The 20,420-nt window shown below is 37.8% G+C and overlaps 1 protein-coding gene across 4 annotated transcripts; it reads left to right on the top strand.

The window, feature by feature from the left end:
* Positions 1–1,074: 1,074 nt before the first annotated feature.
* Positions 1,075–19,269, top strand: UBA2 (ubiquitin like modifier activating enzyme 2). 4 transcript variants are annotated; one of them, XM_072872505.1, is made up of 17 exons: positions 1,075–1,310; positions 5,164–5,247; positions 5,513–5,583; positions 6,728–6,792; positions 7,269–7,369; positions 7,532–7,653; positions 8,360–8,427; positions 10,783–10,904; positions 11,755–11,854; positions 12,382–12,542; positions 13,499–13,592; positions 13,685–13,797; positions 14,272–14,427; positions 14,992–15,088; positions 15,723–15,828; positions 16,585–16,721; positions 18,184–19,269. In XM_072872505.1, the coding sequence occupies exons 1-17, from the start codon at positions 1,167–1,169 to the stop codon at positions 18,363–18,365; spliced, it is 1,923 nt and encodes a 640-aa protein (XP_072728606.1). In that variant the 5' UTR covers positions 1,075–1,166; the 3' UTR covers positions 18,366–19,269. The 4 variants fall into 4 exon arrangements, with proteins under 4 accessions (XP_072728606.1, XP_072728607.1, XP_072728609.1 ...); XM_072872506.1 differs by lacking the exon at positions 1,075–1,310 and adding an exon at positions 1,455–1,911; XM_072872508.1 differs by lacking the exon at positions 1,075–1,310 and adding an exon at positions 1,865–1,907.
* Positions 19,270–20,420: the final 1,151 nt, after the last annotated feature.

The following is a 20,420-nucleotide window of genomic DNA, read 5'->3' as shown; positions in this document are numbered from 1 at the left end:
TTGTTTCATGATTCTAGTTACACTGAATATTTGGGGAGGAAAGTAAAGGAGAAAGGTTGTCTTATTGCAGTTAATTATATTGTTAGCATTCATCAGCCAAACAGGATCCAGTTTTTAGAAACTATTAGCAGTGAAGAACTTAATGTAGGCTTGATTTTAAAAAGCACATCTGCTTTGTTTTAACCACGGATTGGAAATTCACTGGGCAGTGTCTGAAAAGGCCTTGCTGTCACTACAGTCTTCCTGTGATGAAGCTTTTCTGTATGTTTTTCCAGTGAAGGATAAGTTACATTTGCATGGCTAAATGAGCTCTGACAGTCACACTGCTTTGGATGGGGAAAAGGTGGAGGTTTTTGTTAGCGCTTTTGTTCTTGCAGGGACAGAATTATGGGGTAGGTACAGCACCTGCCTTGTTACCACAGCCTACTGCTCGCAGGCTCATCGTGCTGCTTTAAAACAGTCTAAATTCTTCTGGGGAGTTCCCTGTTGGTTTAGGCTAAATTGCAGTATTTTAATTGACTTAATGGAGGAGTAATTTAAGTAAGTGTCCTTAAAGCTTTTTGTACAGCTTTAAAAAAACAAGGAGGGGGCTAAAATGATGGAACGTGTGTGGAAAACGACTTTTTTTAAGGAAGACTTGTAGCTTACCATGTCAGCTTCTAGAGGTGAGTCAGTTAACTTAGGCTAACATACATACATACGTAAAAATCTTATGTTACTCCTTGAACACTGCCAGTGCTTCCCACGAGTGCTCGGCCTACTCGTTTCCCCAGCTATGGCAGGTAGCCGAGAGCGCACGGTTTGTGGGCCGAGCCCTGGCTGCAGCAGACAGGCGAGGGCCGCCTTTCCCACGAGGCAGTGCCCCCGGTGCCGGGACGGAGGCAGCCCCCAGCCGAGGCGGCCTGCGGCAGCGGGCGGCGGCGGGAGCGGGGCTCGAACGGGGGGCTCGCTGCGCCCCGTCCCGCCCGAGCGCCGGCCCCGCCGCAGCCTTCCTGGGCGGTGCGCGGGAGAGGGCCGAGGCCCTCCCCGCCGGCAGGCGGCGCTGCGGGCGAGGTGGGCGGCCGCCGCTCTGGTCTCGCCCGGGCTCGCTGTCCGGAGTGCGGCCCGGCTGAGGAGAGGCGCGCGGAGTCGCTCCCTCTGCCCGCCGCCGTTGTTCGCCCGCCGTCATGTCCGTGCCGGTGTCGGGCCCCTTGCGCAGCGAGCTGGCGGAGGCCGTGGCCCAGGCGCGGCTCTTGGTGGTGGGAGCCGGCGGCATCGGCTGCGAGCTCCTCAAGGACCTGGTGCTCACCGGCTTCAGCAACATCGACGTGGTGCGGGCCGGGGCCGCGGCCGGGGCAGAGGCCGGGGCGGATGAGGGGCCCGCCGGCGGCGGCGCAGCCAAGGCCGGGGCGGGGGGGGGCGAGGGGGGCAGGGAGCAGGGCGGGGGCCTGAGGGGGGCCGGGGCGGCGGGCGCGGGGGCGCCGGGGCGGCGCGGCCCCTCCCGCCAGCCGCATTGTCTGCGTGTTTTCAAACTGCTCCCGGCCCGCCAAAGCTGCCGGGCGAGGCTGCCGCGCCGCGCCACCCCTGCCGCCGGGGGACGGGCTCCACCACAAAGGGGCTGCGGCCTGCGGGCGCCATCCACGCCGCCGCCTCGGACGGGGCCGCCCCGAGCGGCGGTGCCGCTGCGCTCGGGCTCCCCGCCGGAGCGATCGCCAGGACGGGGGAGAGGGCGGTCTTCCCGCCGGAGGTCGGGCCGCCTTCCCCGGGCAGCGGCGGGTCCGGCCATCGCTCGGCGGAGGAGCGGCTGCGCCTCTCTGGGAGCCCGTAGATGGAATCTCCTGGGAAACAGCGGTGTGCCATGTTTGCTGCCCAGCGATTGATTGCTCGTTAAAGTCCGAGTTGTGCCAAATGCCGCCTTTCCCAATACTGTGGGTAATGCTCCAGTGACGGATTGCAGCGAAAAGCAAAATACGTGGGAGGTGAACTGTATTTTTAGATACCGAGTTGTAAAACTGTCAGTCTTAGAAGTCCGGTCACGATAGCTTCCTGCGGGGCTGTTGCTTTCGGTTTTGCTTCCTGATAGTAATCTCTGAATGTGTATAGGAAGGGCAGAATTGAGAGGGTGGTAATGAAAGCGGGATGGAGAGAAATACTATTAGCAAAACTCTAATTACCTAGTTTCCAGACCTTTATTAATTTCTTATTGTAGTTATGAAAAGTATATGGTTTTAAGAAATCACGGGAGTACAAATCCAGCTAGAGCGCAGGTCGGTTTCCTTGAGTACGTTTTTACTTGTGTGTGCCTGCCCAGGAGTCACATCTGAGAGTTTTCTATGACAAGCTGTAAGCAGTTTGTTTTTACAGTCAGGCTTGTTGAGCAAAGCATATTAGAAACAGCTTTTATCTAAAACTATATCAGCTTGTAGAAGAGTACGGCTACTGGTTTGCCTTGTTATTCATGCAACTCAGGCCCTTCTTCTGAAATACTTTTTAGAACTTGAAGGATATGCTTAAGTGTAATTCCAAATTGTCCCTTTGATTTGAGTCTGCCACCAAGAGCCTATCAAATTTTAACATTGTACCGGTGAAGTAAACATATGCAGGGGAGTGGAAGCCTGCATTTTCTGCACTGTTTTTTTCCCCTCTTTTTTTCTACCTTACTATGTCATTTGTGTACTCCTGCAGTCCGTTATAATAGAAAGAATTTAGTGTCTCCTGACTTTCCAGTTAGTCATTAAGCATAAATCTCATTAGGGTATGCTTATTGTTTCACTTATTATAGGTTTCTTTTTTTTTGTATTGTCTTTCAAGGCCGACTTGGTTGGACTCCATTAACTTAAGTACATGTTGGATCAGGGCCATCTTCATTTAAAAATATCATTGGCAGTGTTTTATGCAAGACAGTAGCATTTTGATAACATACGGAGTGGGTGAGCAAAAGACAAGGCGAGAGCTAAAAAAGAATTGTTACGCAAAGAGGAAATTTGCTATTAGGAGAATAAAGTGCTTTTGTCAACGTTTGGGATGTTGTTGAGGGTTTTCCTTGGTTATTAAGTACTAACAAACTTGAACACCTGAAAATGCTTTTTATTTTTATGAATAAGTTATGAAATATTTTTTAAAACAATACTAAAAGAAAAATCTAGTAGTTTTGAATACCAGAGAACTCACAAATATGTGATTTCATTAAGTATACTTTCTTGAGAGGTAGTGCTGTTGTCCTCATGAATGAAGAACAAAATCAAATTACTCAAAATCCAAGTCTGAATTAAGAACACGGGTATATATTCTTAGGAAGTTCTGAGGCCTTTCCTTCTAACTTACAAAAATGGGAGCAGTATAAAAGTTACTAAAATAAGAGAACTGTTAAATTCTGATTATTCTTAGCTAGAGTGAAGCTTCTGTTGACATCTAATGGTCTCAAGTATTCTCTTTGGAGAAAAACTTCCTTTGCTTCTTTTGGTCTTGGTAGTACTGTTTTCAGTTGTAGCTTATGTCACTTGTTATCCTTTCCAGTTAAAATACTAAAAGCTTTCTGAGTAGTGGAAGTTTTAACAGAATTATGCACTTCATCATTTTCACTTGAGGTTCTCGGGCTTTTTGCCTTTGGACTAAGCAAGCTTTCTGAGAGTGTCTTATGAGAAAGGAAAGGAGATAGAAATGTGTTTTCAGGCAAATACCATTTTCATGAAAAGATACAAGACCATGGGTAGTTACTAGGATACTATGGGTAATAAAGATTGCCATTCTCTGCTTTATAATACATTTCTAAAACATTGTATATTGTCTGTTTGCTCTATATCCACAGGTGCTTTTATTTAGTGTTTAAATAAAACTCTTTAGCTTTTACAGTTCTTAGTATATTGAAACTTAATCCTTAAATTAAAAATATTCCCTTCAGAAAACAGGAAGTTTAATCTTGGAGCCTGGATCTCGCATGCAAAGGATCTTCAGTGAGAAATGTGTGGCATACTTTTTTCCTTATTCAAGTTTGGCTAATAAAATTAAAAGTGTATGAGAACACCCTCAGTAGGTCATGTTTAAACTTCACGCTGCACAGTCAGCCTGATAGTACTCTCCATATAGCTGAAAGCGTTACTATGTTGAGTATGTCAGCATTATCTATGTGAATATGGGAGGAATATCTCTGAGGCTCACAAAAATTGTCTCCCCTCCCCTCCTAGTTAAAAATGTTAGGGACAGGAGAGGACTTTCTAAAAAGAGTGGTTGATCAGAGAAACTGTTTAAATAAAGGAGAAGTAGCGGCAACAAAGGTAGGAATAAATCTTGTCAAAGTTCTAATTAAATCTTCTTAATTCTTGTGGTGGGGGTAAAGACATTTGAAATTATGATGTTCATGTGCATATATTAATAATAGAAATGTGGCTGTTAGGGGAATTACAGTCATGGCATCCTTTGATGTTGTACATCACAGGTGTTCTGTGGTATATGTTTTTAAACATTCTGATTGCGTGATTAGATTTTTTTTTTGTAAGTAGACTTCATAATTTTTTAATATGCACTTAAGCAGTTAGTCCTGGTGACAAACAGTAAAAGGTTTTGCCCTGCAGTGTATGAATTAGATGACAATGCAGCCCTCAGTTTACTGATTCAGTTGCTCAAAGCCATGTCCAAATATAAAGTAGGAGTACTAATTAGTTTGCTGAGTAGCCAGCACTTGGACCTTGGACCTTGGGGATGCATGGTACGGAGCCAGCGTTTAGGGTGGTTAGTCCCATGTAGAGTCTGACCGATTTCTGCAGTATCTCCTCTTGAGTTTGTATGCTGTGCTCCTGATGAATTCTCAGGAATCTTTATCCTATGGTAAATAGGACAATCAGTCACTGACTTTCTACTAACTACTGTGCATACATATCTCAAAACTCAAGTGCGTTTTCAGTAGGGACTCTTTCTTCAGAAAGTTTGTTGTCATGTAGCCCTTAATTTTTGACATACAGTTCCATTGTTAGTAATGATTTAAAATGTATGGATTCCTGAAGATGGTTAGGTGATCACTTGTGCCTCTACAGTTGCTATAGTACAGATGTAACACCTGTATGCAGGTCTGAAAAGGGATCTGTAAAGCTTATGTATTTTGGTCAATCACATTTGCTTCAAACTCTGTTAATGATTTTGTTCCTTCTATTTCTGTAAAAGTGAAATGGCTCTCTTGTGTGTTTATAGATTGATTTGGATACTATTGATGTCAGCAATCTCAACAGGCAGTTTTTGTTTCAAAAGAAACATGTTGGAAGATCAAAATCACAGGTGAGGAAAAAGTCAAAGCTCTAGTCTTGCTTACTCAGCATTATTTTATGGACAGTGTTAGAAACATGCCACAATTTTGTTCCTACTGTGAAGAGGTAAGTGTTGGTTGGTTGATCATGGCTATCCACAACATTTCATTATAAAAGTATTTAAATCTCTTAAGGTAGTCAACTTACTCGATACTCAACTGGTATCGAGTCTATCTTTAGAAGGAAGGAAGAAATAATAAGTGGTTTTTTTGTTTTTGTTTTTTTTTTATTTCTAGGTTGCCAAGGAAAGCGTGTTACAGTTTTATCCAGAAGCTAATATTATAGCTTACCATGATAGCATCATGAAGTATGTTTGTTTTTAAGCTCTAATTACATGTTTTGATTTGCAAGTACTGTGTTATTTAAATGCTATAATGGTGTGCTTTAAGATATTTTGCAAAGCTACTGCAGTAAGAAGAAATAGCTGCAAATAAGAGACTACCACACACCTGAGTGGGAGTGTGGATTTTGCATGAGTTTTCGTAAGCCCTGGTAGTAAGCTATAGTCATTTGCTTGTGTCTATTTTTCATTTTATTAGCAACATTTACTATGTAAGTTTCTACACTGTAAGGATGCCCTGATGTCTTGAGCAATAATTAGATTAAAATAAATGTGAATGTTGAGTCTGTGATTTAAAAAATGAAGTCCTTTGTGTGTGTATAGGTAACTGAGTATTGTTTATATATGCCCAAAACTGTTAAAATTTAGTCTTTATGATCCATAACCAACGAGTACAAGATTATGTAGATTTTCATTAGCTGTTTCCCATGTTTTAATTTATATTTGTCCAGTTTCTTAAAAATTTATATTCTGTAATATTCAGGTTTGAACTCTGATGTTGCTATTAGCCACTGAAACACTGACTCATTGCATCCTTCTCCTGAAACTGTAAAACCGTTAATCCTGTTTCCTCTTTACTCTCTCTTCTTTGCCACCTTCTTCTTTAAATCAGAAAAATGCAATGTAAAGATACTAAAGTGTCAAGATTTTAAAATCCCATGTCTTGGCTCCTAAGGGTATGGAGGCATGATCAAAACCAATTGAGCTATCACAGTATAATGAATTATCAACAGTCTGATGAGCTATGGAAATTACAGTGTGCACGTTTTAGCCTCAGCTGATGGTTTTTAAGGTCAGTTACCCACAGCTCAGCCAATTTACTCATTAGGTCAGAGCAGTATAATCACTTTTTCGTTGTCTGCCTGTTTCATTGGTCAAATTAGTACTAATTGCAATAGCTTCCTTCCAGCAGCATAAAATTCATGCTTTCACCCAGCTTTAAAATGGTCAGAAGACAAATGGGGCAGTTAAAAGCTAGCAGTAAATTTATAATATGTGTGATTTATCACACAAACATCAGTCCACCCTTTGCACGTGTATAGTTTCTGTTGTGGCATAATTACCAACAATTTTGATATGCCATTTTGAGTATTGTTTTTCTTTTCTGTAGCCCTGACTATAACGTAGAGTTCTTCCGCCAGTTTACGTTGGTTATGAATGCTCTGGATAACAGAGGTGAAGTTTTCACTATGATTTTATATTGGAGATGAAAATACTGTTGCTTGTTCATAGAAACAGAACTTTAATGTGTTCTACTCTTAGTACTTCTGCAATGTCAGTTAAATAACAAGTATTCTCTTAACCCATCTGTAGTTTAACTAATGCTTGTGTGCTTTACTAGAAACTTGAAAGTGTAGTTAGTGCTTTTACAGGTGTTTTGAAAGCAAACATTAACTGCTATGTTGCTGCTTTATGGGAACTAATGAGTATTGTGTGTATGTGGGTCACTTTATTCAGGAGTTTGCTATATTTAATAGTGTCAATATATTTTGTGTTAATTGGAAAATTGACTTTGTGAAAAAGGTGTAGTGCTCTATAATGAAATAAGGCAGATTAAAGATAAATGTTTGCATAGGAGGCTAGTTTGAATTTGGAGAAGTAAAACTTTTTTTTCTAATTCAAATTTTTCTGTAAAAACTCTTGATTTACAGCTGCCCGTAACCATGTGAACAGGATGTGTCTGGCTGCTGATGTTCCTCTTATAGAGAGTGGAACTGCAGGCTACCTTGGACAAGTAACAGTTATTAAAAAGGTTAGGTTGTGTATTATTCTTGTCCCTTTAAGTTTAAATCATTGGCTATTTTAGACAACAGGGAGTTGGGTGTTTTGAGATACAGTTACAGTTCATCTGGTAATAGCATATACTATCAGTAGTCTTCACAGTGTGACAAGAAAATATTTCACTTTTCACCAGGGAGTGACAGAATGTTATGAATGTCATCCTAAACCAACTCAGAAGACTTTTCCAGGCTGCACAATCCGAAATACGCCATCGGAACCTATCCATTGCATTGTGTGGGCTAAGTATTTGTTCAAGTAAGTGATTTTTTTTAAAAAGAAGAAAATAGGTACTGTGCTTCACTCTTCTGGTTTCTAAACCTACAGGCAGAGAAATAAAGTGGACACACACTTTTGGGGGTTTTTTTTGCGGTTTGGTTTTTTTTTTTTTTTTTTTAAAATGAGTGTGGATTATAGTGAAAACCTCCAGTTCTTTGACCTGGGTTTTGGGGTGGTTTTTTGGGGGTGGGTGTTTTTTCTTTTTTCTTTTAATGTAAAGATGGAAGGTTGGTTAGTACTTAGGCCTTGCTCTAATATGACAGAAAATCTGTCAGAGTACTTTGGCACAGCAGTGTAGGTTGAGGTTACTTTATTCTTCACCTCTGTGTGGAGTTAATACATTTTTCTGGTTTAATGCATGTATTACCAGATGTAAAGCTTGCTGAGATCATGGAGGGGTTATAAGCAATGCATTCAGTACTGCAGTATAAATATAAGGCTAGGTGAACTATTGAGCGAGTTATGCAGAACTGTTTTGCAAAATTCATTTTTGCATTGGACATTTTGTGTTGTCAGCGTTAAGTCCACATGTGATGAATCCCAACAATTTAAAAAGCAATGTATGAACTGGCACTCTGATAGCAAGTATTCTAAAGTGGATATATATCTGTTAGCAAATATTTCAGTCCTTAACCAGATACGATGAAATTCTAGTGTTGTGTTGTTGTTCTTAATTATTATATAGCCAGTTATTTGGAGAAGAAGATGCTGATCAAGAAGTCTCTCCTGACAGAGCTGATCCTGAAGCTGCCTGTGAGTGTGATACAAGCTGGTAGCTTAACCCTGTTACTGAAATGTTCTATTTCAGAGATTATGACTTGTTTCTGTACGTTTCTTAAGGTTAGAGAGTTCAGCTCCATTTTCTTTTTAAGAGGATTCCATTTACTGTACTGTTGGACAACAAGAGTTTGGAGTGTGTTAACAGTAGTTTCTCTTACAGACCTTCATGTACACCGTGCATAATTTAGTTCCCTTGTACTGCCACTTATTAGGTATTTGAAACAATTCCACTGTTTTTTAGTTAACTTGATGCGTAGTGCATACCAGAGGTTTTTGCATGGAGAATGTGAAAAAAATACTCCAAAATTACAACAGTTTAATAGTTCCACCTGTCAGAACTGTGGCCCTTGTGGGCAGCCTAAAACATTATTAAAATGATTACTTCAGCTGTTGTGAAAACTTTTTAATACAGTCTAAGATGGGTCAGTGGCATTCACTAGTTGTTCTCAGATTGTGTTCCTCACAGCTGTTCTACCCACACTATTGATACACTTGGTAATTGTAAAGTTCCAGTTAACACATCCAGGTATAAGATACGTGATTTAGATGAATGAGCTTGTATCTGTTTGGAGACTCCTGTTCCCTCTGCAGTAGACGGTCTTCCCCATGTGCACAGAAACTTGAAGTGAAAAGTGAGCTTGAAGTGCAAATTAAATATAACTGATCTTCACAGGGTGGCCTTTTTTTCCCCTGTGTATTTGGATTTGATGGAGTGCTTCTGTCCCTGTAGCTGGGAGGTTTGTCTTTTGAACTGAAGACTGAGAACTGAGTGATGTTTGTGGTCACTCTGCATTTTCCACTCCTAGCTGGGGGATTGCAAGGAAATACAGGGATTGTGTTTGAACACTTTTAGCCTGAAACACTTCAAGGTTAATCTACACAGGAAATATGCCCATTTTCAGTGATGTTTTTGTAGCTATTCAGTATTTTCCTGTAAGGACAAGTAACCATAGTTACTGTGAAGGTGAATAAGCATCATTGTTGCTTCTTTTGGATCCTTTGATAGATGAATGGACTTGGGAGAGGGAACTTAGAGGATCCTCCAACTCTTCAGATTCTCTGAACATCAGCTAGTGATCACCTGACAGGTTGTTCCTACAGGAAGTGCAGAATGAAATAGCTGAGTGGCATATAAACTCACTTAAAACAACAGCTTGGAAGTGGAATACCTGGAAGGTAGCAGATACGATGCCACTTACTTAAAGATACCAGGGCAGTTATAGGAAGGCCTGAGCTGTAGCCTCATGTCTGTAGTGAGCAAACTGTCCGTAATGATAATGTTGTTTAGAATCAGTGGACGTACATGGTATATCAGGGAAGAGTCAATGCAGCGTTTGTGCAGGGAAGTGCATTGCATAGCTCTGCAGGTCCTTTGAAGGAATCGGTCAGCCTGTGGACAAGCATATCTGGTTTATGCTGTTTTGAATCTGCAGGGGGCACTCAAAAACTTTTTGTGAGGAACCTGAAGGAGCTAAGCAGCCATGGGGAGAAAAAAGGATTAAGATCCTGAAGTGGATAAGCTACTGCTTAAATGATAGAGATAAATGGAGACTAGAGGAGTGTCTCAGATTGGGGATGGGACCAGAGCTATTCAGCACACATGATTAAGCAAGGTCAGTCAGAATAATAAAGGTGAGGACTAACTGCAAAAAGTCGTAGAAAGCTTCACAATACAGAATGACTGGGCAATGAGACATTAGGTAGATTTGGTGCAGATAAATATGAAATGATGCCTTGGTGAAAGGAGGGAAACATTCACAAATTTACATACAAAGTGATGGTGTCTGAGTTGATTTTTCTCATTCAGTCAACATGTTAATAGATAGTTTTATGAAAACATCAACCTGCTGCTTATTAGGAATCACGATAGCAATTGCTGGATGTGACTGGGAAAGAAACACAAAATTAATAGCCTTTGTGTGCGTGGAATTTTTTTGCATAGGAATAACCAGAGGTAGGAAGACGATTTTTTTGTGTGTGTGTGTTGAAGTTCTAACCAAACTAAGACTATTCAGCCAAGAAAAGAGACTACTAAAAGGGGATGGTTAGAGATTTATGAAATTGCAACATCATGTGGAGAAAATTCATAGGAAACAATTGTTCACTGTTTCTGCCAATAAAGGAATTAGGTGACATCAAGTTAAATTAGTGAGTTGCAGTTGCAGAAGCAAACAGGAGTAGTCACACTGTGTCTAATTCAGCTTTTGTTAGGCGCAGTAAAGCCATTTTATGGTCCTTGCATAATTTTGGTTATTGACTCTAGGGGAAATATTTGGATGTGATTTTCCTTTTTTTGAATTAAAATATTGGTTAACACTTTATTAATAGGGGAGCCAGCAGAAGCAGAAGCCAGAGCACGAGCATCCAATGAAGATGGTGAGATTAAACGTGTTTCAACTAAGGAATGGGCTAAATCAACTGGATACGATCCAGTTAAACTTTTTACTAAGGTATCTTCTTTACCCCAATAAATGTATTTATTTGAAGTGTATGAGGTGCTTTAAGTCAAAACCCAGTTTGGACACTTAATGCTAGCCATCAATTACCCAATTATGTTATGACTTCCACCAATTTTGCTGTAGCGTTGGTCTTTTACAACCCTTGCTTGTTTTACGGCATTCCATCTGCGTCTGTACAGATGGCTTCAGCAGCTTGTCCATACTGTACAGAAAAATCTTCATTCAAATTACTTTTAATATGGAAAGCTGAACTTGAATTCTGTAGGAGTTTAGTGGGTGTAATCAGAACCAATCTGAGGACCTAAAAGTTATCAGTCATCTTCTGTGTATAATTAGGCTCTGGCATAAGAAAATACAAACTGGTTTAGGAGTTTTCCTTCCAAATAGTTGCTGAAAGTTGATAAATAGAGGAAATGAGTATAGAACGTAATATTGATAGGTAGTAATAACTTTACTTTGGAAGTGCATTGGCATGTAGGTAAGAATATCTCAGGGAGAGTATACAAAGAGCTGTAGTGATGGCTTCAGTAGGCACGTGAACCCACTGTTTGGCCTATTGTTTCTAGATTTTTACTTCCCCCACAAATTAATCAGAGCTGTGTCTGCTTTATGCAATAAGTGTTAGAGAATGGGGAATAAGAAGTTTTTTGACTCTATTTTTCCTGTGGAGTTTGATTTTTATTTGTGGTTGAAAATATTTTCAAGGAGACAATCAAAACTTCAAATCTAATGCTGATTTTTCAATTTCACAGCAGATGTGAAAATAAAGTATGTCTTTTTTTCCCCTTTCATTTTAATGGGGTTTGTTTGTTTGTTTGTTTGTTTTTCTAATGTTTCCTAGCTTTTCAAAGATGATATTAGATATCTGCTGACAATGGATAAGCTGTGGAGAAAAAGAAAGCCTCCAGTGCCACTGGACTGGGCTGAGGTACAAAATCAAGGTAATTGTCCCTCCTCCCACTGTATATTTGTAAGTCATACCTGCTGCTTGTTAGTGCATCTCTGTTACGTATATTTTCGCACTGTCACAGTTGAGTACTGATAACGAACGTATTAATTCTTTGCAATTCCTGGAGGTCTTAAATTTATATAGAAAACGTTTTTTCTAAAACTGTTGCAATTGTTATTTTAGATACTCAGTATTGGCTGTAGAAAATGCACATTTCACAAAACTACTGTCATCTTATTCTAGGAGACCTTACCATAAGCATTGATACATTTATCCCTGAATGCTGCGTTTTGCTGTAATTTGTGCACGTCTAGGCGATTGGTATAAGTATAGCTATAGTTGCAGTTTTAAATGCAGATTTGTTGTAAAATGTTTGGGCTACTGTAGTTTAAGGATATTGTTCTTCAATTTAGAAAATATTTGATTTTGCTGAGATTGGAAAATTCTTAGGTCTTTGAGAGAACTTCTGTGGGATTTGTAAGTATTCCTGATCTTAATTTTTTTTTTCTTTTCCCAAAGAGAAAAACATATCTGACCAACAAAATGAATCTTCTGCAGTCCTGAAGGATCAGCAGGTTCTCGATGTCAAGAGCTATGCGCACTTATTTTCCAAGAGTGTTGAAACCCTGAGGCTTCACCTGGCTGAGAAGGGTGATGGAGCAGAGCTTATATGGGATAAGGTTGGTTTACCAAATACATAAGAACCAGTTATACTCTACATATGTAGTACAAATATTAATTGGACTCATTCAGTTTCATTCCAAGATAGTACTACTTAGAACAAAAATGTCTGGCACCTCACTGAAAGCACTTTCCATATGTAAACAAATATATACTTTAAACACTCTGTATTTTGTAACTCACTGAGTGTAAGGATTTACTATTGTGATGTAAAATAACTTAATTCACCAACTTAAAAAAGCACAAATTCAGAAGTATTTGTCATATTTTGATATTTGAAAATATTTTAATAATGCAACTTGATTTTGTCCTTTGCTCTAGCTTTCTCTAAAACATGCTCTTATACAGTAGTTTGTAGCTAAGAGTTCTACTGAGTTGTACATGGTAATTAGCTCTGACGATAGGTATGTGATATATTACAAGTTTTGCTGAAGAAAAACAAGAAAAAAATTTTCTCTTTTAGCACCAGAGATGGTGTAATCTTCCTGCAGTCAGTTGTCATTTGGCATAAGAAAAAAAAAAGTAGTCTGTAAATATAGGGGGGACAAAATATTACTATTTTGTAGTAGTATTACAAATAGTATTGTAATAGTATTACAACAGATAGTAAAAATACTTCTTCTTTCTGAAACACCATTTTTTTTAAACTGAGCATAAAACATTGTAAGATTTTGGATTTAGACATCATTTTGAACATATAAGGCATTTGATTAATATTAATACACTAATTCACTAATAAAATACTAAGTACAATTTCTAAACACTTGTATTTAAAGTATTACTGCTATGTCTAAACATACCATCTGAAAGAGGAAGTATATTGACTTTGAAATGGAATATTGTACAGACTTTTTTTTAAACTTTCTGTTTTTAAGATTTTAGGACCCATGTGTTGCAAACTTTTTCCAATGAGTAATCTGATTTAAAAATACTTTTTGCATTAACTTCTTGTCAGGATGACCCTTCTGCAATGGATTTTGTCACTTCTGCTGCGAACCTCAGGATGCATGTTTTCAGTATGAATATGAAGAGCAGATTTGATATCAAGTGTAAGGATAAAATATAACATTTTGTTTAAATCATTTAAGCTTCTCATTTTCATTTACTGTTAAAAATCTGCATACTCTTGCTTATTTTGCAGCAATGGCAGGAAATATTATCCCAGCTATAGCTACTACTAATGCAGTAATAGCTGGTCTGATAGTGCTGGAAGGTTTGAAGATTTTATCAGGAAAAATAGATCAGTGTAGAACGGTAAGTGGGAATAAGATACTTTTACTTTCTTGTTATTTATTATTTGTTTAAAAGTCACATTTAACCTGCTTTGACTGTTGTGTAGTTTTACTGTCTCTCACTTGTTGCTTCAGTAGATTCTGAATGTGCTGGGAACTTTCAGCCACAATTAAAAGAGAAGTGGAAGTCTCAAGGATTATTAAATTCCTCTGATTTAATGAAAATTGGCTGCTGGACAGGAGAGAGAAGCAGACTGACATCACTTGAAACATGGTTGTTTCATGTTACACATCGATTTGGGAATAGCTGGTCAGTCAGCACAGGTGTCATTGCGGACTGGCCGTAATACGCACTTTCTCCTGTTCAGCAAGCATGTCAAAGAGGATTAGGGAACAGGACAACCTGTGAGACTAAAAGAATAAATCTGTAGGAAAACAGGTTTTATGACTGCTGTTACTTACAGAATAACTTGTTTTATTTTTTTCTGTCCTCAAGATTTTTCTGAACAAGCAGCCAAATCCCAGAAAGAAGCTATTGGTTCCTTGTGCTTTGGATCCACCAAATCCTAACTGTTATGTCTGTGCAAGTAAGCCAGAAGTGACTGTGAAACTTAATGTACACAAAGTTACTGTGTTAACACTCCAGGATAAGGTAAATCTTGAATATTAGCTACAGCTGTCATTTTGATTCTAATACTGTCCATTATTAAAGTTAGGTTTTTGTTCAGTGTATTTTGACTGAACATCAGCTGTTCATATTTGCTCTACATTTTGTATTTCTCTCAGCTACAAGAAGACCTAGATTAGCCAGTGTGCTTCTTGCTCGTGTGCTTGTATGTCTTGGGAAAGAATGTTTGTGGTTTGTAACTTTTTGGTGGTTTTAAAGCCTATTCATACTGAACAGCAAAAAACTGAATTTGTATTTCAGTTGAATAGTTCAGTGGCCACATTACAGTTGCATAGTCAAAACTGATTTGTAATTCTGTCATTTTATGAAGTATTCTAAATACATTTTTAGTGTATCTGAACCTGTAGGTTTCAGACAGCACAAGTGTAATTATTTTGTTCGTGGAAGTTTAAAAAAAAGAAAAGTATAGGCTTTCAGCAGATCCCTGAAAATGAGCCAGGGTAAGAAAATCAACATAACTCAACGTTCATTCTTATATAAGTGTTTTTAAGTCAGATATTGATTAAATAATCGTATTCATCTTTTCAGATAGTGAAAGAAAAATTTGCTATGGTAGCACCAGATGTACAAATAGATGATGGAAAAGGAACTATTCTTATCTCTTCAGAAGAAGGAGAAACAGAAGGTACGCATATTGAAGCTTTTTAGATAAGAGTAGATAAAAACTAGGAAGAAACCAAGATACACAGAATGGAAGTATAACAAATGTTTTCGTGTTCATCCTGTAGACTAATATTTGAAGAGAACTGGATTTGCAAGTATTTAAGTGGTGAGAGCACTAGCAAGAATAGCTAGTGGTGTTGTCTACAAGCCTGCATGTCCAGTTCAGCTTTCCTATATAAAGTACTTTTCACCTGGAGTGTCAGGATTCCTTTCAAGAATAGGTATTCAGCTATAAAAGTGCAACAGTTGTTTTCCTCTGTTTGCAAGTTGTGTTCATTTTCTTGTTCTTAGATTGTGGTCTTTTTATGATGCTTGTAGGCATTATTATAATACAAATATTATCTCCAAAATGTTCCTAAATGTAATAATAGTGAAGTGCTTGAACATGATGCACGAGGGGTAAATAAGTCAAACATAAGTAGTTTTAACTCCTAATAGGCTTAAATGTCAGCTTTTACTTCACATGTAGCTAACAAATGTTACTCTTATGTTTCTACATAAAACTTCTGGAGTACTTGTTTCATCATATTTATTCAGGTGTAAAGGATCTTTATATAAATAGCTGTATACACTGCAGTTTTTCACTATTTTTCTAGCAAATAACCACAGGAAATTATCAGACTTTGGAATTCGAAATGGCACTCGACTACAAGCAGATGATTTCCTCCAGGACTATACACTGTTAATCAATGTGCTTCATAGGTAAGGATTCTGAAATTATTATTTTTGTGTATGTATGTAGAACAGTTCCACAGGGGATTTCCCACTCAGAATTTTAAATTCATGAATAAAGCTCAAAAGATTAAGCTGCGGAAAGAAAATATAGAGGTAAAAGAGGAACTGTTATTTTTTATGAATTTATAGAGTTTAGGTGTTTTTCCAGTTACCGTTGTAAAAAAAAAAAAGTTTGAGTAATTTGTCATTACACAACTTAAAATAGAGTACAAAACCAAATTTACTTTTGGGGTAGCCAGCAAGCAAGAAACTGCCATCTAAAAAACAAAATAAAAAAAGGCAAAAAACCCCCCAGCCTGCTGGGGTAGTAGATCCTCTGCTTAACTACCTGTTTTCAGACACTGCAATGCAAATAGAAGTCCCTTTGAAATAACTGGTGTGTGTATTTAACCCTGGATAAGTAATATACATATTATACACGGTAAATTAACACACTGCACTTTCAGTGAGAATAGGAATGTGACATTGAGGAAGAAGGGTAAGCTCAGGTAACGATTTTTCTCATTCCAAAGCATTTTAAGTCATGGCACTGGGTGGAACAGTGTTTGTGAATAGAGAAAGCATAAATTGTAAAGGAGGACTGAACAGGTTTTCCTGGTTTTTAATGTTTTTCTCATTTAGTCATAGTTGCAGGGTGCTCTAATACTTGAATGACATACTTTGTGAAAAAGACAGTTTTTTATTTTCACCTGGTTGTTTAAAAGCATATGGATTTTTCTGCAGTGAAGACCTAGAAAAAGATGTAGAATTTGAAGTTGTTGGTGATACCCCTGAAAAAGTTGGCCCTAAGCCATCAGAACCAACATCCAAGAACATTACCAATGGTAGTGATGATGGAGCGCAACCCTCAACATCAACAGGTAAATAACAGTAGTCAATATTAAATACAACAAAATACTCTTTCAGTAGTGCAGTCCAATTAAAATAGGTGTCTTCAGTTTTATGACTTGACTTTGCCAACATGACATAAAAGGCATTTAAGTTGCCTCCGTATATAAATATAATATTAAATAGAAAAATGCACATTTACAATTGTTACAAAATGCACATTTAAGATTGTTACAAAGGTTTACAGTAAATACACCTTGAAATTATATACTTAATTCACGAGGGCTTTGTGGGGTGTCAGCTTAAGTGCATTGTTTGCACAGTGATTTAAATAAAGTTAGACCCATTCTGCCTGATGGTCACACTATTGCTTGACAAAAAAGAATCAACCAAATTTGTCACTGTCTCCCTACAGATTAAAAATTAATTTGTGGATGTCTTTGATCATGTTTTATTTTTTTAATTTAAGATGATGTATTTATTATCTGCTTACAAAATAATTATTTTTCACCTGTCAAGCAAAGCATGGCAAGAAAATAGTATTTGCTATCCAGGAAGAAGTACTATTACCTTCCTAATGTAGGGTGTTTCTGTGAACATACTCAAAATAGTTTAACTCAAATGAATATGGGATGCTTAAGCACTGAAAGCTAACGTACTGGAAACGTCATACTGTTTTATAGGGATAGCATATGAATCCATATACTTGTGACATGAAAGTTAGATACCTGTAGTTCTGTCTTACACTTTTGGTTGGTGTTCCTTTGCCTGTCAGATGGTGCTATTTAAGATACGTGCACAAGTATGTAGTCACTTCCACTTGTCTCTTGTTTCAGGGGAGATTAAATGTTAAGAGTATTGCTACAATTGATCTCAAATTATATCTTAAAAAACTAGCATAAAATTAGTTTTTACAGTGAATTTGTACTTCAAAACAAACAAAATCCACTAGATGTCTTTAAAGTTCATGTTTGGTTCTATTTTCCCTTCTTTATACTATCCGTTGTTATCCTTTAGCTCTTTAAGTCTGCCTACCCTTCCACTCCTCCCTCTCTTTGTGTGTTCTCTCTCTCTCTCTCAGGGGGCATGGCTTCTAGTGGGAGTTCTGTTGAATGCACTAGTGAAAGAGAGGCTGGCCTACAGCTCAGTGTGTATAAAAGTTATTTTCTCAAGGACTGCTGCAGATTGCATGTAAATAGAAGAATTACATGCTAAAAAAATCGTGCTAACTAATGCATTTCCTGTATTTTTGGGTTATTTCAATATTTTCCATATCTCTAGTGAAGAGGGAATAACCATGTGAAAAGCCCATTTTATACCAATTTTAGAGAAATTCAAAATACTCTTGCAGCTGAATGACAAAGAATGTGGATAAAGAATGTTCCACGATGTATTTGTTGTATTAGAGACATTCTTATTTTTATATATGAAACTTGGTTTGAGAGTAGACTATCTTTACAGTATCCATTTGAATTAAAAACGTGTATTTTGCAGCTCCAGATCAGGACGATCTATTGATTGTTGATTCTGAAGATGAAGGTACTTCAAGCAATGTTGATGATGATATGGAAAACAAAAGCCGCAAGAGAAAACTAGAAGATAAAGAGTGCGTTAGTACAAAGAGATCGCGTACTGAGCAAACAGAAGAGCAAGATGAAATTATAGCATTAGACTGAACATGCAAATACCCCTTGACAAAATGATTCAGATAATGTAATACAGTAACAGCATATTATGTTGGGATGTGAAAAATGTCCAGAACTAGACTAATTTTAAGGCCTTTATTCCAAGTGAATACCAAACCACTGGCTTAAATAATTTGTGTCCGTTTCTCTTGATGATAAAGCTCTCATCTCAATAGACTCATTTCAGAAGTTTTTCCATATTAATTCCATATATTAAATGTAGTAAAAACATAGTTTATAAATACTTAAAGATAAGTATTTGCTTAAACAGTCATGGAAGAAGCATGTTATTTTTGTGTAAATACCTTTTAGGTATAATTCAATAGGACAAAAAAAAAATACTCTTGTTTAGTTAAAGGGTCATCATTGTATGCCCAGATTTTGAGTAACTACATTTTTATTTTTTGCTTGAAGAAAAATATTTTTAGCCTAGTCCTAAACATTTTTCACACCCTGAACAAGTAAAGAAGAAAATTCAAAGCAAATTAGTGCCATGTTTTAACAGTGTTCTTAAACTTCAACTGGCACTATGTACATTACTGTAAAACTGTTAATTTACTCAAGTTTTTCAGCTCGTACTGCCTGGTATGTCAATGTAAGAAGCAAATTTTTGTGTATTGTTACAGTTTCAGGTTATTTATATTTGATGTTTTGTAAACTCAGATACTACTACTATACTGTACATCTGATGGACCAAATAAATGACATCTGAAATACTTGCTATATTTGCTTGCACAGTCCAAGTTTATGCTGACTTATGGGATTTTACAATGTATAGCCTTCAAAAATTACTGTATTATTTTCATTTTTCTAAACATAACCTAGTAGTACAGAACTTAAGCTTCACTTGTTTGAGGTGAAAGGGGAATTTTTTAATAAAACTTTTGTGAATGTTTTTTTTTCTTGGACAATCAATTATTGGCCTCTTCAGTTGGAGCATTTGCACCACCACACGCATGCTTTCACCACCTCATGCCTTCAGAAAGAAGAAGGCACTGGTCTTTTATACGTTACACTTTGTGCACAGGACAAAAAGGGCAATGTTTTAGAATCAGTATCTTTAAGTCTACTGCATTCATTTAACTATTTTGGTAGCTTTCAGAACTATCAGTGTTGATCCTTAGAAGACATTAATCAGCCATTTCTGTCACCGTACTGAAATTATGTTCTAACTTTGTGTTAGTGAACCAAAACTGCTTCTATTCATAGATAAGTGTGCAGAGTTAGTCTTACAGAGCAGAGACATGGAGCAGACAAGATTTATTCTGTTACAGTTTGCAAACTGACTAAATAAGATGTTAACTGTGTAGAAGGAGAATGTAAAAAAAAAAAAAAAAACCCAAAACCAGCACCTTTTTAGGTTTTAGTTCCTGCACCTAGTTCTGTCTAGTACAAAGGCCAGCTCTTCATCAGTGTTAAACGGCCAATGCGGTACAAAACTACGATTCTATGATGCAATTAATGTTTTATTTCTTCTTTTAGGTAGTAATAGTCATAGTCATATGCAGTGGCTTGCTTGGAGGCATGATACTCCACTGTGAAATTAAATCCTTTTGAGTTAGTTGCTTCTTGACCAGCATGAGTGAAGACTGAGAGGTAAAGATGCAAATAAGAGGCATTACAGAAAGGATTTTCAGTGCTACACTAGGAAGCTTTTCTAGTTCTTGCCATAAACAGTTGAAGCACGAGAATTTAATAGGTCTGATTACATCTTCCAAAAATTAAGGCTGACATTTGCTTTTTAAGCTTTACTAAAAAATAAAAGTATTGGTTTATTAAATCAGTTGTCCAATAGTCTATTATCTGTGTAAGAAGATGTGCTTCTCATTGTGACATGACAAAGGTTTATCTAAGCTGGTGGCATGTGTAATGGATGGTGGGATCCTATCTCGCTCACTACCCAAGAAATTTCCCTGCTTGCACTGGTCAGTACTCAGGAATTTGGCTTTCGAACTCTTGATTATTTTAACAGTAGAGAATGTAATTCTGGTAACTTTATTGCATTAGTTTTACTGAAGTTGAGAGTGTTCATGACTTAGAAGTTGA

The sequence above is a fragment of the Ciconia boyciana genome, chromosome 9, assembly GCF_034638445.1.
Source record: "Ciconia boyciana chromosome 9, ASM3463844v1, whole genome shotgun sequence".
NCBI lineage: Eukaryota > Metazoa > Chordata > Aves > Ciconiiformes > Ciconiidae > Ciconia > Ciconia boyciana.
Note: the sequence above shows the minus strand (reverse complement) of the source record. Positions and strands in the feature narration are given on the sequence as shown.

Excerpts from the sequence above, each read along its gene's own strand:
- UBA2 (XM_072872505.1), top strand. The coding sequence starts at position 1,167 with ATGTCCGTGCCGGTGTCGGGCCCCTTGCGCAGCGAGCTGGCGGAGGCC. Across the intron at positions 10,905-11,754 it reads CAGTTAAACTTTTTACTAAG|CTTTTCAAAGATGATATTAG; the intron begins GTATCTTCTTTA and ends AATGTTTCCTAG. Across the intron at positions 15,089-15,722 it reads AGAAGAAGGAGAAACAGAAG|CAAATAACCACAGGAAATTA; the intron begins GTACGCATATTG and ends CTATTTTTCTAG.